Source organism: Barbatula barbatula (genome assembly GCF_947034865.1).
Source record: "Barbatula barbatula genome assembly, chromosome: 17".
NCBI classification, from domain to species: Eukaryota; Metazoa; Chordata; class Actinopteri; order Cypriniformes; family Nemacheilidae; genus Barbatula; species Barbatula barbatula.
In genome coordinates, this window is record NC_136780.1 from 12,893,976 (window position 1) to 12,909,577 (window position 15,602).

Consider the following 15,602-nt stretch of genomic DNA (forward strand, 5'->3'; position numbering starts at 1 on the left):
ACAAGGGTTTTAGACAAAATTCCATCTGCACAAATGTTTGTTTTCTCTAGCAGTGTCTATGTATGTTGGTTTTAATCGTTTAATCTAAACTATTACATCAACTAAATATATCATTCATATCTACACATTCTTTTTTATTACTCTTTAAATTCTATAAAAACAGGAAGGGAGTACTGTAGGGTTGGATTGACATCAAGGTGAGTAAATCGTGACATCTTTTATTATTTTGGGATATATATTATTTTTATAACATCAGGATGGGTTGGCATGTTTTATAAAATGTGTGATTTATTATTTCAGTATGTTACCTTAGATTATTGATTCATAAAGTCCTCTGTGTATAAATGCTTGTAATGCTTTTTTGTTGATTTATTATATAACTTTCAAAGTTCAAACTATTTTGTTTCCCAATAATTAAAATATAAAATATTTGTGTTTCATTTTGTGTATAATACATAAAGCCTTCTGTGTATAATACACAATACTTCTAATGCTTTTTATGCTTGTATGACTCAAACTATTTGTTCCTCAAGAAGTCATATTTACACTGTATCATTTTAAGAGTCCAGTAGAAATTATTGTGTTAATATTAGAATTACAGTTACGTTGTCGAAAGTTCAATAGTTATAGACATAATAGATGGGCTTTTTACTGTTTTTGTTACTGGGCTGTCAGCGGACGCTGAATAAACTTCACTCACGTCACGTGACGGTAAAGGTACGTTGAGGTGGGCGTGTCCTCACGACTCTGTCTGCCACTCACCTGACCAGGGTCACTCTGAAGTGCACGAGCAAAACAAACACATCTATGGCTTCACCTCTGAAAGCAGGCTTTCACAGACTCGAAATCCAGAAAACTACATGGGATGTTCCGGACCGATACTCTTCCCTCAAGCAGGTGGGCTCTGGAGCCTATGGGACAGTATGGTGAGTGTGACTTACTTACTGTATAGGCCTATCATACTTAGAAACTGCGAATATGCGCAAGCCTTAAAGTGTTTGTGTAAAAATACTGTTAAATATGGTAGTTTTAATATGCAGTAACCACCTGTATTACAATATTAAATTCACTTTGAATGCATTTCTATTAATTATTTAATTCAGCAATTTAGTCCATGTTTATTTACCGGTTTTGTCATATACAGCACCTTACATAATATTTGTAATGTAATGTTAGCTGATTTGTTTGTCTATGCATCTCTAAGGGCCTTAAATCTGAGAGCCTTGGAATACTGGAATACACTAAAGAATTTAAAGATTTAAACTAGATATCATACACTTGCACACTTTCTGAAAGTTTCAGATATAAACACATTCACCGATCAAATCCGCAGACTGGCACAGACTCTCTGCAACAAGTCCAGACTGAAAGTCTGGGCAAAATCTGAGCAAAAGTCTATTTTAGCCTTTAGGAGGAATAAACAGATGTTGATTCACATACCTTAGGGGTGTGCAAGTTTCAGCAAGTTTACTGATAAGACAGAAATTCCTAAAAAACAAAACACTGAGCTTTCCTACTGTTACATCTGTCTGTAATGAGCCATGCCTAATAGACTTTTGTTTGCTATTTCTGGCAAATGTTAATGTATCGGCTCATCTGTGCAAAATTTGTTAGTGATTATTCTATTTCCTTTTATTCATTCTGTATAATGACTTCAGTGTTCAGTTCACTACGCATACGTATCAAATTGTTAAACAATAAACTATGTGGTTCTAAAAAGTCCATTATTATTATCATTAGACTTTCATGGTCCAAATATGCGTATGGACAATATACATGAAGATCATTCATGTCTTATGTGCAGTTCTGCAATAGACCAGAAGACTAAGGAAAAGGTGGCCATCAAGAAACTATACAGACCATTCCAGTCTCTGATTCATGCTAAACGTGCCTATAGAGAACTCAGACTGCTGCGGCACATCCAACATGACAATGTAAGTCTCACGTTCCCAAGAAAAAACACAATAAAGACTGCATGCATATTATATGTTTCTGTATTGTATACATTGTTGTCTCATGACAGCCCTTTATGGACCTTCTTTCATTTACACCAAAGCATTAGCATCTCTTTTGTATGCTGCTTTATGTTAAAGCATCATAATCCTTCTGTCAATTGAAAGACATTTGATACCAATATGGTAAAAGCTTTTTTCTCCTCAAACCAGTTTTGTGCTTCGTAAACAATACGCTCGACCTCAGACTGATGTGTGTTTAACATAAACTAAGATTAAAGGATAGTTTACCCCAAAATACAAATGAGTGTGTATACATTTCTTTGCTCTAATGAACACAGAGAAAGATATTTGGAGAATGCTTGTAACCAGACAGTTCTTGGACCCTGTTGACTACCACAGTAGGAAACTTTGTTTTATAAGTTGTATTTGTTCTGTTGAACACAAAAGAAGATATTTAGAAGAAAGCAAACAGTTCTGCTGCACTTTTACACTTTTTTTGTTTGGTTACAAGCATTCTTCCAAATATATTTTTCTGTGTTCAACCAAACAAAGACATTTACACAGGTTTGGAACAACCAGAGAGCGAATAATTCATGATAGAATTTTCGTTTTGGGGCGAACTGTCCCTTTAAGTAACAAGAGGATCAAGAACCAGAATCATTCATGTAATATAATTTATGTTTTCAAAGCCCAAACCAGTTTTCACTATTTTATAAAATCAAGTCATTTATCTGTTACAACAGAGGGTAAAACATTGTTCTTATAAAGAAGTAGTTCATCAAAAAATTAAACTTCTGTCGTTGCTCACAAGCTTCATATGTGGGTGAACTATCCCTTTAAACATGACTTATATCACAGTTTCTTCATTTAATTATTTGTACAATTTATAAAATTTCCCCGAACATTCGTGAATGCATATATGTGTCTTCTTCATTCTGTAGGTGATCTGCCTTCTCAATGTCTTCACCCCTGATTCCTCGCTGGAGAAATTTGATACTTTGTGAGTGTCAATATGAACAGAATGCATTCCTGTGCAGGAACACAGCACGCCATGACAGGCGGAGAGCTGCAGCGAATGCATGCATATGTACACGTATATATTTGTATATATTTGGCACGTATATACACGTATATATTTTCAATCTTTCACTTGTTCTCATTCAATATTAAACAAAACCAGAATATATTTTCACAGAGAAGTCATTTTACCTCTGGGTAAATAAACGATTAAATGAATCTCACCCGGAATAAAGGTTTGCGTTTACAGAATATATGTCTTCGTAGCCTACTGTGCAAATAAAGGTTGTATTTATAAACACACACATACATACGATTTACATGTATTTATTTATATTTATCAATAATTAAAACAATTATATTTATTATTTCTTAAATGTATACATGTATGTGTTTATATATACAAAATGAATATGCACACTATTGTCGCTATTGACACATTATGTAAACACAAACTTTTATTCTGGATAAGATTCATCATTTGACAGCCCTAAAATCTACACAATCAATCTTAGGACTAACCCCCATTTTGTAATGTCTGTACACAGCTATATGGTGATGCCATTCGTAGCTCGGGATCTTGGTCATATCATGAAGAGGAAACAGTTAACCAGTAAAGTCATCACATATCTGTTCTATCAGATTCTCAGAGGACTTAAGGTCTGTTGTCTTGTTCCTCAAAGCTCTTAATTCCTCTCTGATGCTAATGATACAAAGTTGGGTTTAGTTCACTTAAACACACATTGTAATGTACTTATCTGAAGAGCATTTCTGACAAGCTGTGATGATCAAACCGAAGCTAATATTGAAGATAATGCATGAATATATTGAATAACTGAAACTTTTCTTCTTAGTATATCCATTCAGCTGGGATCATTCATCGGGTGAGTACGTCTATAAGTAACCCAACATTTAATTTTAGTTTGTATTTGCTACGATAAATTGTGATGGAACAATTGTATTGTATTATTATAGCTTCATAAACGCAACGTAATACAGTAAATTATAAAATGTAAAAAAAGTAATTTCTTATATATATTTTTCTTATATATATATTTGAGCCAATATTTTATATTTAAAGATTTTTTTTATTGTTACACTCAACATGTTTTTGTAACAAAATGCGATAACATTATAAGTCTGTAGCAAATTCTATCATCTCTTTTTCTAAATATAAAATTATAGAAACCTCTAATGTCTTGTTTCAGGATCTTAAGCCTAGTAACCTTGCTGTGGATGAAAACTGTGAATTGAAGGTAAACGCAATGTTTAGATTTACAACAAACAAACATGATAAATAATCAGATCACTGTCTCTGTTTTCTATTGGGCTTCCTTCATCATTCCCACAGTACTAAAAGTAAGGGGTGTGAAAATGTGACATGTTTCCACACACCTTTCCTTAGATCCTGGACTTTGGACTTGCAAGACACGCGGAAACAGAGATGACAGGTTACGTGGTGACACGCTGGTACAGAGCCCCCGAGATCATCTTCAACTGGATGCATTACACTCAGACAGGTGACCTCTGACCCCTTGACTCCGCCCTGCACATTGTGTTATAGAATTTAAAGTCACCCGTAGGGTCGTATCTTTTCTTGGCATTTGTCACAGTCCGGTGTATCTCGCTATAACTGATGTTAAGCTTGTGTTGTAACTGCGTAACTGTTGTTTGTGTAGTTGATGTTTGGTCTGCTGGCTGTATCCTGGCTGAGATGATAACAGGAGGGGTGCTTTTCCCCGGCAATGACAGTATCCTTTATTTTCACTTGCTTGTCAAATACATCTATAAAAGAGTGTGTTGTTCGTACGTCTTGGCCTTAACACTTTGTTAAGGTATCGATCAGCTCAAGAAGATCCTCAGCCTGACAGGGACACCGAGCTCAATGCTTGTTCAGAAAATGCAAAGCAAAGATGTAGGAAAATACAATCGAGCATTCAAATTATGTTTACTTGTTGCCTGTTTTGAATGATGTTATTTTACTCATGCAACTGGTCATATGATGATTTGGTGTTTGTAGGCCCAGTCATACGTCAGGTCACTCCCAGTCCAGGGGAAAAAAGCCTTCAAAGACGTCTTTCCAGCTATGGATCCTGATGGTATGTTCCTGAGCAAAAATCAAAACATTTAATCACTTACAGAAATTATTTACCACCAATTATTTACCATTTACCAATGCCATAAATCAAACTCTGGTGCAATTGAATGCATGTTTATTACGAAATTCCGCCCCCTGGTGGTCGACATTTATATTGATATATAATTAAAGGGATACGCCACCCAAAAATGATTCTGTCATCATTTACTCACCCCCTAGTTGTTTCAAACCTGTAGAAGTGTTCTGATGAACACAAAGAAAATTGTTTGGAAAAATGCCAGCAACAAACATCTCTGGGACATCATTATTGCATCACAAAATGAGATATTTTATAGAATGTTTGGAAGACACCTTTTGACTATTTCTTCCTACTATGGTTATATTCTTCCAAATATATTTCAACAGAACTAAGAAATATGTACAGGTTTGGAACAACATGAGGGTGAGTAACATGATGACAGAATTTTCATTTTGGGGTGTAGCAGCCCTTCAAAAGATACAATCTGTGCTGTGCTTCACAGCTTCTTGCCAAGAAGTTTAGATCTTACATTTTCTTTTCACCTTCCTCTAACTAACCCTCTGCTTTGTAATTTCATTCACAGCCCTTGATCTGTTAGAAGACATGCTTATTTTGGACCCGGAGGTCAGACTTCCAGCAAAAGACGCCCTGTCACACCCGTATCTGTCTGAGTTCCATGACCCCGAAAGTGAGCCCATCTCACAACCATATGACGATTCGTTTGAGAGTCTAGAACTGGCCGTCAGCGAATGGAAGAGTAAGACCAACAACATGCACGCATATAGGGCCTATCTACACGCTAGTGTACGTGTAGCTTGTAATCGAAATTAGATTTCATTCTGATTTTATATCCATTTGAAGTTTCCAGACATTCCCTGTGTCCGAAATTGCATAGCCCCTCCCCTCTGGTATGTCAGTTTAGAATATGATTTGGCAAAAGGTGCAGCATACTTAAATATTACGTTTGTGAAATGTTAAGCATGTGCAAATCACTAGATCAGAAATACTCAGATAATCTTCCTGATTTTGCAAATATTTTTAGAATGCTATCCCATGAGGCCACAAAAGCTGACAGAAAGTCAAAAATATAAAAATGTAGGGATTCTCCTCATGGAAAGCGCATCAATGACTCAGTTGTTAACTCATTTTGTACTGAAAGAATTATTGTCCAATCAAATGCAGTTTAGAAAGAAAACAGCATCCTAAAATCTTAACGCTGTATTAAACCATTCTGTTTAATGTCCCTTCTGTCCAAATTTGACCAACGCTTTTATGGCTTATTATGTCCCACAGGTCTTATTCATATGGAGATTATGACATTCGACCCGGACAACCCCAGAGTGACAGCAACATAATATTCCATCATATCTGAAGAGCAAACAACACTCCAAAGAACGACAGACACTGTTTATTGATATATTTTTCTAGTCAAACACTGTAAGCTAGCTGTCTATAAAACAACCGTTAGGAATACTGCTTGATACTGCTTAACTATGACGTGTCACGTGCACTCAAAAGTAAGCTGTCTTTACAGCCCAGTGTTATTTACATGCATTCATTTAGCAGATGCTTTTGTACAAAGCTGCTTACAAATGAGAGAACGATCATCAATGTCTCAAAAGCCAACCATAAGTATAGTACAAAAAACTATGTTAACAAATGGAAATATTATTGATGCTAGAAGTGAACAGCGTAAAAGCAAAAAGGAGAGATTTTGTTAATATAGAATACATTATCAACGTTAAATCTTGTTAAATGATGGAAAGTTAAGGGCTAAGATTTGCTTTCATTATTTTAGGTGTATCCATTTTTAAACCTTTTAAATACTTTAGGACAATGGTATACTCTAAAAAAATAAATGTTATTTTTGTGTGCATCTTGGACAATGTTTTTTTTACACCGTTAGGGGGCAGCGTTGTTCTAAGCAGAGCCTTTGAGAGAGAGAGGGAGAGAGAGTTGCGTCAACTCCTTTGACTCCAATGGAAGATTTTATTAAATGAAAGATATGAAGCATTTAAAGAGAAAACATAACTTCCTGGAACTATCTGAAGCCTCCATGAATCACGTGACACACGAAAATGTTGAACTTCCGTTGTTGCAACTCTCTCAATGGCTCTGGTTCTTAAAACATAATTATCCTATCGTGTTAAAAATGAAAATGATGTTTTAGATATTTTATAGTTTATTTAATTTGGGATCTGTCGACTAAAAATGTACCCATAAAATCAACACACTATAAGGTATTTTGTATTGTGATCTGACCTGCTACGATATGATAAATCAATCAACAGCTCTCAACATAAAGCATGTCTGTCACAAGACAATGGCTATCAGTTTCATCCACTTACACAACTACATAATTGTTCTTTAAGGAGTATGAGTAATACTTACTGACCTTCCCACTAAACCCTCACTGAATGAAAGCTTTAATAGAGATTTCTTGTTATTTGAGATTTTGGCACCATTCACTGAGGTGTGCTTGAAAGTCCTATGGGAACAGAATTCATCATGGCCAAGTTCATCTGTTTACCCAAAATACGTTATTTTATCCATCCCTCACCCCTCTCTTTCACTATGGTGGCTGACACAGAACCAAGATGTCGTCACGTTTTCACTTCTTTTTGAAGGAGATAACACATTTAAGAAACACGTTCTGTAGAGCAGATTGTCTGTTTCGGGTTACTGTAGAAACAACATGGTGAATTCCATGTAAGGGGACCCGCGGTGTATGTAGATAGAAATAGCTCATTCTAAGATAGTACAAACATAACGCTTCATTTTGTAAGGTCTTTATACACCTCTGAAACCATAGTTATGTATATTATATTGCATTTCTGTCAATAGATCCACAAATCGACATTGGACCTTCGACAGTGATATTCTACTCTGTGAAGTGTATTTGACTGAGGGGTAGTTTTCACCCACATGTACCACATTTTAAAATGGCTAAAGCGAATTCGAGAACACAATGAAAACAGAAGAAAACACACATATAAGGATTGCAAGTACAGGAAACCACAACAATGGAAAGTCTTGGTAAGTTGGGCAACCATCTATCCTTCCGCACACAGTTTCAGCCATGATGAAATACAGCTTTAGTTTTGAATATAATACAGTGTTCATGAAAGAGATATGAATGTAAATTGATGGAAATTCACAAATGTAAAAATAAAGCGTTTTGAGAATTGAGAATCAAGAGAATGAACACATTCAGTATTACAAATGGTAATCAATCTGTCAAAAGCATGTTTACTACACCTTTACTACTGTTTTATAAATCCATGGTTAATTTTCCTCATGAATGTTTTCTGTTTCTATACTTTCCTACAAGCTGAATAGAATAAAATGTTATCATAGTTATCATTCAAAAACATTTTAATAGTCAGATTATTTTAGATACGTTTGTATGATGTATTCTCATTTATTAAAAAAGGTAGAAAGAGAAACGAAAGAAGACTTGATGAAAATACAACTGAAGACAAATGATTGTATGTAACCCTGATTTATTGGTGTCTGAATGTGGTACATGTTGATCATGAGCTTTAATGAATACAATTATATAATGTGACAGCATAAAAACAACTCATGAGGGAATGAGGCAAAGATAACAGTAGAGTTGCTTTTGTTGCCAATCATTTCTCTAAATCAAACACAGTGAATGTCTCTTTGGTTGATGGTAGGTTTTGGTAGCAAATGCTCAAAGACTTTGGGAAAATATTGAAAAAGAACACAGTGGATTAGAGCATGATGCCATGTGGGAAATGCATAGACGTCTTTTTTTTAGGTTTAACGAATGCTCCTGAGTCCTCCATGGACCATAGAGGAGCGGGACATTGAGATTGAACTGCTACCACCTCCCAAACCACCCATCAGGCTACCGCTGCCGTAGGACATTCCCGCACCACTGCCGTAGGACAATCCTGCACCACTGCCGTAGGACAATCCTGCACCACTGCCGTAGGACATTCCCGCACCACCACTGCTGTAGGAAATTCCCCCACCACTGCCGTATCCGAATCCGCTGCCACTGCCGAAGCCAAATCCACTTCCGCCACCGCCGCCCATTCCAATTCCTGCTCCCAAGCCGAATCCACCTGTGCACAAAGACAACGGTTTTATCAATGCAGTTTGTACAACGAATAAAAAGAGGAAAATCTCGGCTTGTCTGAGTTAGCTGAAGCGTGACATGTCATTAGCTTACCGCCTCCGCTACCGGAGCTTCCTCCAGACTCCTGTATGTGGATAGTGGCAGAGCTTCCGCCCGTTGCAATCCTGACAACAGATGAATACGAAAATGTTAATCGCTGTTTACCTCAACAGATGTCAAGAGAAAAAAAGGAAAAAGAGTGACTGACCTGATTTCTTCTCCCTCCAGAAGTTTCCTGTAGGTGGCGATCTCAATGTCCAAGGCCAGTTTGACGTTCATGAGGTCCTGGTACTCATGCACCTGGCGAGCCATGTCCTGCTTGGCTCTCTGTAGAGCTGTTTCCAATTCTCTAATGCGGAGCGTGGCTTCCTGAACTGATACCTCCCCGTGCTCCTCGGCCTCAGTGATCTGAGTTTCAATGCTGACACGCTGAGTGTAGAAGATTTTGAGATTTTAGTTTTCTTATTACTGTTAGCAATTGAGCTACACTTAAACACAACTAACAAAACAACTTACCTGTCCCTTAACAGTTTCAATTTCATTCTGTAGTCGGCTGATCATGCGGCTGAGCTCAGCGATCTCAACCTTGGTGCTGCGGAGGTCCTCTCCATATTGGCCGGCAGATGTCTGGACCTCTTCGAACTGGAAAGTAAAGATTGATGTTAAGCTCTGAAGGAAACAATGTTGATTTAATGAAGAATTTGTGTTTTTTCTCACCTTCTGTTTGTACCACATCTCGGCCTCGGCTCGGCTTCGGCTGGCGATGTCCTCATACTGAGCACGGACTTCGGCGACGATGGCCTCCATGTCCAAGTTGCGACTGTTGTCCATTTCCACAACAACCATTGTGTCTTTGATTTGTCCCTGAAGATCACGCAGCTCCTGAAAAGGTACACAGAGTTGCAATACACCTGCTGTAACACTGAAAACTATTACAAAATCTCATTTTGTCACAACATATAACCCACCTCGTCATAGATGGCACGGAGGAAGTTGATTTCATCTTGAAGAGCCTCTACTCTGACCTCGAGCTCAATCTTGTTTATGTAGGCGGTGTCGACGTCCTGTAAAGACAAGTACAGAGCTCAATATAACAGGTGGAGTAAACAAAAAAATGAAAGGGTCAAAAGAGTCAAAAAGGAAGCCAAAGTTTTTACCTTCTTGAGCAGGACAAATTCATTCTCCACTCTGGCACGCTTGTTGATTTCTGTCTCGTACCTACAAGGACACATTACATATACATTACAGTACATTCAAGAGTGCATTTGTAGACCCTTAATGTGTTATTCAACAACTCCTTACTTGGTTTTAAAGTCCTCCACCATATTCTGCATGTTCTTCAATTCTCCCTCCAGCTTCAGCTTGTCATTGCCAAGTCCGTCCAGTTGTCTGCGCAGGTTGCCGATGTAGGCTTCGAACATGGTGTCGATGTTGGAGCGGCTTGAGGTCTGTTCCTGTAGCAGAGTCCATTTTGTCTCGAGAACTTTGTTCTGTTGCTCCAGAACCCGCACCTGCATATGAGATAAAGTGATTTATTTTTATTACAGAAACACCTGCTAAACAAATGAAGATAATCAAAACATTTGTAAACTTGTTGTAAACTATGAGAACTGGGTCTTTATAGAGATACAGTAGGACAAGAAATGGTGGCAGCAGGGTTCTTCTATGGCTCTAACCATAATCCAACTCATCCATCATTCATGTTCATCATGAAAGAATAACCTCAGTCTAAATGTGTTGTAATGTCATTTATCTGTGCTTTAATATAAACTCCCAAAAAATCTATCCCTCCTGGCTCCCAGAAGACTTTTGCCAAACAGTAGTGTTTAACAGAGATGACATGGCACACCTTACCCCCAGGCACTCTGTGTGCCACCCTGCAGCCAATTCCCATGATGCGAAAAGTTAAACTTTTGTGCAACAAACAACTATTGCATATAACTGTTGATTATATCTCTTGTCTGGACCATAGTAATGGGTGTAGGGGCAAAAAAATGTGTGGCTGAATGGTTAATTCTCTGATTACCATGACTGGTTTTATTTAGTAAATGAAAGTGAGTGTTAAAATCTAATAGATTTTCAGGATTACTTTAGGTCAGGTATTGAGTATGAGTTTGAATTAAAGACGATGCCCGCATGTTACACACACACACACACACACATGGGGGTGGCTGGCAAACTTGATCCGTGCCCTTATTTGGACTGGACTAGTCATTGGATCCCACTTGGCTTGGGTTTCCAAACACAACCTCACTGACCGAGAACAATTGATACAGGGACTAAAACTAGAGAGCAAAGAGAGGAACCCTGACTGTTTGACGTTGATGAATATGCAGAAGAGGGCAAGCAATGCCATTACGATGTGCTTTCGGTCACTGGACAAGAACAAATCTTACACATCTTGCTAATGGAATTTTGAGGCAAGGAGTTGGTTGTGAAATATTTAATGAGAAGAACCGAGCTGCCAAAACCCATCATTGATAAACATCCACTATGCATCTACATTATCAGTTCACTTAAGTTTTCTTGCAAGAAAAAACGAAGACAAACCTTGTCAATAAAGGAAGCAAAGCGGTTGTTGAGGTTCTTGATCTGATCTTTCTCCTGGGTACGAACGAGCTGGATGTTGGGGTCGATATCTAGGTTAAGAGGGGCAAGTAGGCTGGGGTTGATCGTGACGGATGTGATAGGTGGAATACCGACACCTCCGCCAAAACCTCCGCCATAACCTCCGCCATAACCTCCACCATAACCTCCGCCATGAACTCCGCCATGACCTCCACCTAGACCTCCACCTAGACCTCCACCTAGACCTCCACCAAAACCTCCTCCAATTCCTGAACCGAGTCCTGCACCAATGCCTGCACCAAGGCCTCCACCGAGGCCTCCACCAAAGCCATAACCTCCTCCGAAGCCTCCGCCAACACCCATGCCTCCTCCATATCCTCCGCTTAAGTTGTGGCTGCTTCCCGATCCGTACTGGAAGCCACCACCGCCTCCGACAGCCGACCGACGGACTGACACTGAGCTCATCCGGCCGATGGGTGCTGCGCTGGCAGACCTGCTTGAAAAGCTTCTTCTTATAGATCCACTGCTAATACCGCCACCTAAGCTTGCACCGCTGCTGTAGTTGGACATTCTGACACTCATGGTTGCTGTCGTCTAGGAGGGCTGACCTCGAGATAAAGAAGGTGCAGGAGAGCTCAGTAAGAGATGAGTGACTTGTGCAAGGAGTGCAGGTGGATTTATAGCACTAACGCTGAGGGAGGGACTCGCCTGACCACTCCCCCTTCAGCCTTAGGTACTCTAGCCCCCTCCCGAGTGATCAAAACCCATCTTGTTGGGCTGGTATGGGAGTACTTTCATCAGAGAGAGCCTCGCCACACCCTTCTCACGCTGAGAAATGTAGAGAGAAACTTTTACAAGGATGAGTGCAGGTCAATCATTGTGAGCTTTTTATACTTCAAATCAATGTGACTATACAACCAGAAGGCATTTCTATAAAATACAATATGCCATCTGCAGGGACCACATGCATATTTCATGATTTTGGGAGGTGCGGGATCTCTGTTTGTTGTAAACGGTATTAAATAAGGAATATTTGATAAGTGGTATAAATGTTACGGCTTGGCATCTCTACTGGAAGCCATTTTGACCAGCAGGCTCCTCTTTCCAGTGGAACAACCAAGCCTCTGTTCTCTCATCTTAATGACTCCATCGCGGACACGGACCACCTTCTCCTGAGGTTCCCAGTGGGATGACGTGGTTTTATGCGAAGTCGATTTTTATGTTACCTTGTGTTAAATACGTGTCCAATGTTTGATAGCAAAGAGTCCTGTTTTATTTTAGCGTGCTACATTAAGTGAACAAATTCAAAAAGAGCATGCGAACAGAGATCATACGGGAGAATTTTCATAACTTTCTTTAGGTGGCATTGTTCAACAACACATACTGTTAGCGTGTCAGTTAGCCCCATCATGTTCAACCGGTTACATGTAAATGAACCGCTTACATCTGAATGCTGAACGAATGTACAAACCTTGAAAACATAAAAGAAGTGGTCTTAACAAAGTGAATATTCAACAATTTGCCATTAATCTATCTACTAATCTATCTGTCTATCTATGTTATTAATTCCTCACCCTGCCTCGAAGGTGCCATATCATTTATATGTACATTTTATGTAATAATTAAGTAATATTTTACAGTTTACTGATGTTACAAAGTGTAGTAATGTCAAAACCTGAAAGGTTTTTATGTAGGCATGTTTTATCTGTATTTCATGAAAGATATTCATATATTTGTCATATTATAATATGGGCAATATTGTATTCCAGATCCATTTTATTTCAATACAGGTTCTCACTGCAGTCTCTTTTTGCTTTCTTGCCCTGCAACTTTCATGCTTTACTTTTCAATTATTTGTCTTGTAGCCTCCATGTGCTCAGTCTTTTGGAAGTATTATTGTAAACATATCAACTCCTTTAAACATTTGTCTGACTTTCATGTTTGTCTGGCTTTCCTCATACGGAGAGACACAATATGGAAGCATAAACAAAATCTTAAGAAGGAATTTGGTTGTTTTGTGAAACAATTACTAGATACATTTTGATGATATTTGATCCAAATCAACGTACAGTGTATTACAGTGTTTATAGTAGTGTCAGTGTTATCAGTATGTGTGTTCCCTGGGATCAAACCTATGACCATTTAGATGCTAGCACAATGCATTACCAGTTAAGCTACAGGAACACTTTAGTATTTTTTCATTTATGCATTTGACACATATTACAAAATCATTTTACTAGCAATCAAACTCTTAAAGTTAAGCAGACAATACATCTCCCCAACAAGATGAACTACTGTACAGTAAGTTGAAACTTCAAGAATTAAAAAATGTAGACACCATTTCAACAGTCAAATTATTCCAGAATCACATGGGAGTCTCAAACATTCATCCAGTTCACCATAAACCTCACAACATATGCACAGAAAAAAACTGTCATCTCACCTGACACGCTTTCACCAAGTCTGTACAGACAATCTTAATGAAAAATTATAAACAAACAAGTATAAACATTAATAAACAGTAATCATTAAAATATAATCAATTAATAATAAACAAATTGAAAATTTGCTATCATCATTTTTCACCAGAATCAGGTCTTCATTATCAATTTACCAATCTTACTGTATATACAGTAATCTTTATTGATTTATGAAGTTAAGTCATATGTGTCACAACGGATTAACTGCCCTTAGAGAAAAGTTTAGGAAATAGGATGTTTAGGGTGATTAGTACCAGGTATGCATAAATTCCACTGAGTTTAGTGGAACATGTTTTTGAACTCAACAGGTCATTCTTCATCATTCTCTGGACACTGTTTCTGCAAGCATTTGCCACTGGCTTATTCACCGCATACGTTTGGTTCAGCGGACACCATATGATTTGTGAATCTAAATGCTTTAGAATTCAAACAAATCGGAAAAATATGTGTGATTCTTTGTAATCATTTACATAATGGGGAGTAAATGGGATTGAAACCTGTTCTGAACAAGCTCTTTTAAATAGGTGTGGTGAAAGAAACTCACAATGAACCATCACATCGTTCTGATGTTTATCTTCATTAATATGTCCCGTGGGCAAGACTGAGAATAGACATCTGTTGATCCTCAGGTGGGGGTCTACTTTCAGTTTGGGTTTCAGGATTCTGAACGTTATTGGACCTGTAACGTCTGATGGTCCTTACAAACACTTGAAATGTTTTGATATACCTTTACACATTTTGGCCGAGAGAGGATTTAGATGTCATCACATTTTCGCTTCTAACGTATTTATGAAACAGGTGCTGTAGAGCAGTTCGGCTGTTTAGGGCTACTGTATAAACAACATGTTTATACATTAAGTTTATACATTTCACTTTAAAAAAAGCAAATACTTCACACTTTGAGATGATAAAAATATAATCATATTAATATATCCTCATATACCTTTATTCCTGTCTAATCTAAATTAAATCCTGAAAGAATGGGGCAGTCTCTGTGACAAACCTGCCTGACTACCAGCAGATATGACGGTTCTTAAGTTTTTCATGTATATGGTTCAAAGATGTCCCCATGAAATTTACATTATTATTTTAAAATAATTATTTAAAAGTAATTGAAATATCTACTTTATGGTTTCAACTACTGTTGGTGTTTGGAGAATTAAATGTCAAAATTAGGTTGAAATCATAGTACATTGTGATGCAGCGTAACAATATTTATGTACAAATTCAAACAACATTCTTATTCTGACTTAGAGATTTAGGGAACATATTACATTTTAGTGTGTTTTGAGTAAAAAAATTCTAATTTTCAAATGGG

General features: G+C 37.8%; 2 protein-coding genes across 2 annotated transcripts; one reads left to right on the forward strand and one right to left on the reverse strand.

Moving 5' to 3' along the window:
* LOC306906807 (mitogen-activated protein kinase 14A) lies at window positions 1-8,279 on the forward strand. The gene is made up of 14 exons (XM_079478468.1): window positions 1-60; window positions 164-197; window positions 676-926; window positions 1,805-1,934; window positions 2,897-2,955; window positions 3,521-3,632; window positions 3,827-3,856; window positions 4,181-4,228; window positions 4,378-4,492; window positions 4,652-4,723; window positions 4,808-4,887; window positions 4,993-5,071; window positions 5,673-5,846; window positions 6,383-8,279. The coding sequence occupies exons 3-14, from the start codon at window positions 808-810 to the stop codon at window positions 6,442-6,444; spliced, it is 1,080 nt and encodes a 359-aa protein (XP_079334594.1). The 5' UTR covers window positions 1-60; window positions 164-197; window positions 676-807; the 3' UTR covers window positions 6,445-8,279.
* Window positions 7,871-12,456, reverse strand: krt5 (keratin 5). The gene is made up of 9 exons (XM_079478466.1): window positions 11,787-12,456; window positions 10,539-10,747; window positions 10,394-10,454; window positions 10,205-10,300; window positions 9,954-10,118; window positions 9,753-9,878; window positions 9,445-9,665; window positions 9,291-9,361; window positions 7,871-9,183 (listed from the first exon to the last, which is right to left on the reverse strand). Exons 1-9 carry the CDS (start codon window positions 12,384-12,386, stop codon window positions 8,876-8,878), a joined length of 1,857 nt encoding a protein of 618 aa, XP_079334592.1. The 5' UTR covers window positions 12,387-12,456; the 3' UTR covers window positions 7,871-8,875.
* Window positions 12,457-15,602: the final 3,146 nt, after the last annotated feature.

Bases quoted from the DNA above. Each gene is read 5' to 3' on its own strand.
- LOC306906807 (XM_079478468.1), top strand. From the start codon at position 808: ATGGCTTCACCTCTGAAAGCAGGCTTTCACAGACTCGAAATCCAGAAA. The intron at 1,935-2,896 runs GTAAGTCTCACG...TTCATTCTGTAG, and splicing joins GGCACATCCAACATGACAAT to GTGATCTGCCTTCTCAATGT. The intron at 4,724-4,807 runs GTATCCTTTATT...CACTTTGTTAAG, and splicing joins GCTTTTCCCCGGCAATGACA to GTATCGATCAGCTCAAGAAG.
- krt5 (XM_079478466.1), bottom strand. From the start codon at position 12,386: ATGAGTGTCAGAATGTCCAACTACAGCAGCGGTGCAAGCTTAGGTGGC. The intron at 10,119-10,204 runs GTGGGTTATATG...GTACCTTTTCAG, and splicing joins TCCGTGCCATCTATGACGAG to GAGCTGCGTGATCTTCAGGG. The intron at 9,184-9,290 runs GTAAGCTAATGA...CTTTGTGCACAG, and splicing joins AAGCTCCGGTAGCGGAGGCG to GTGGATTCGGCTTGGGAGCA.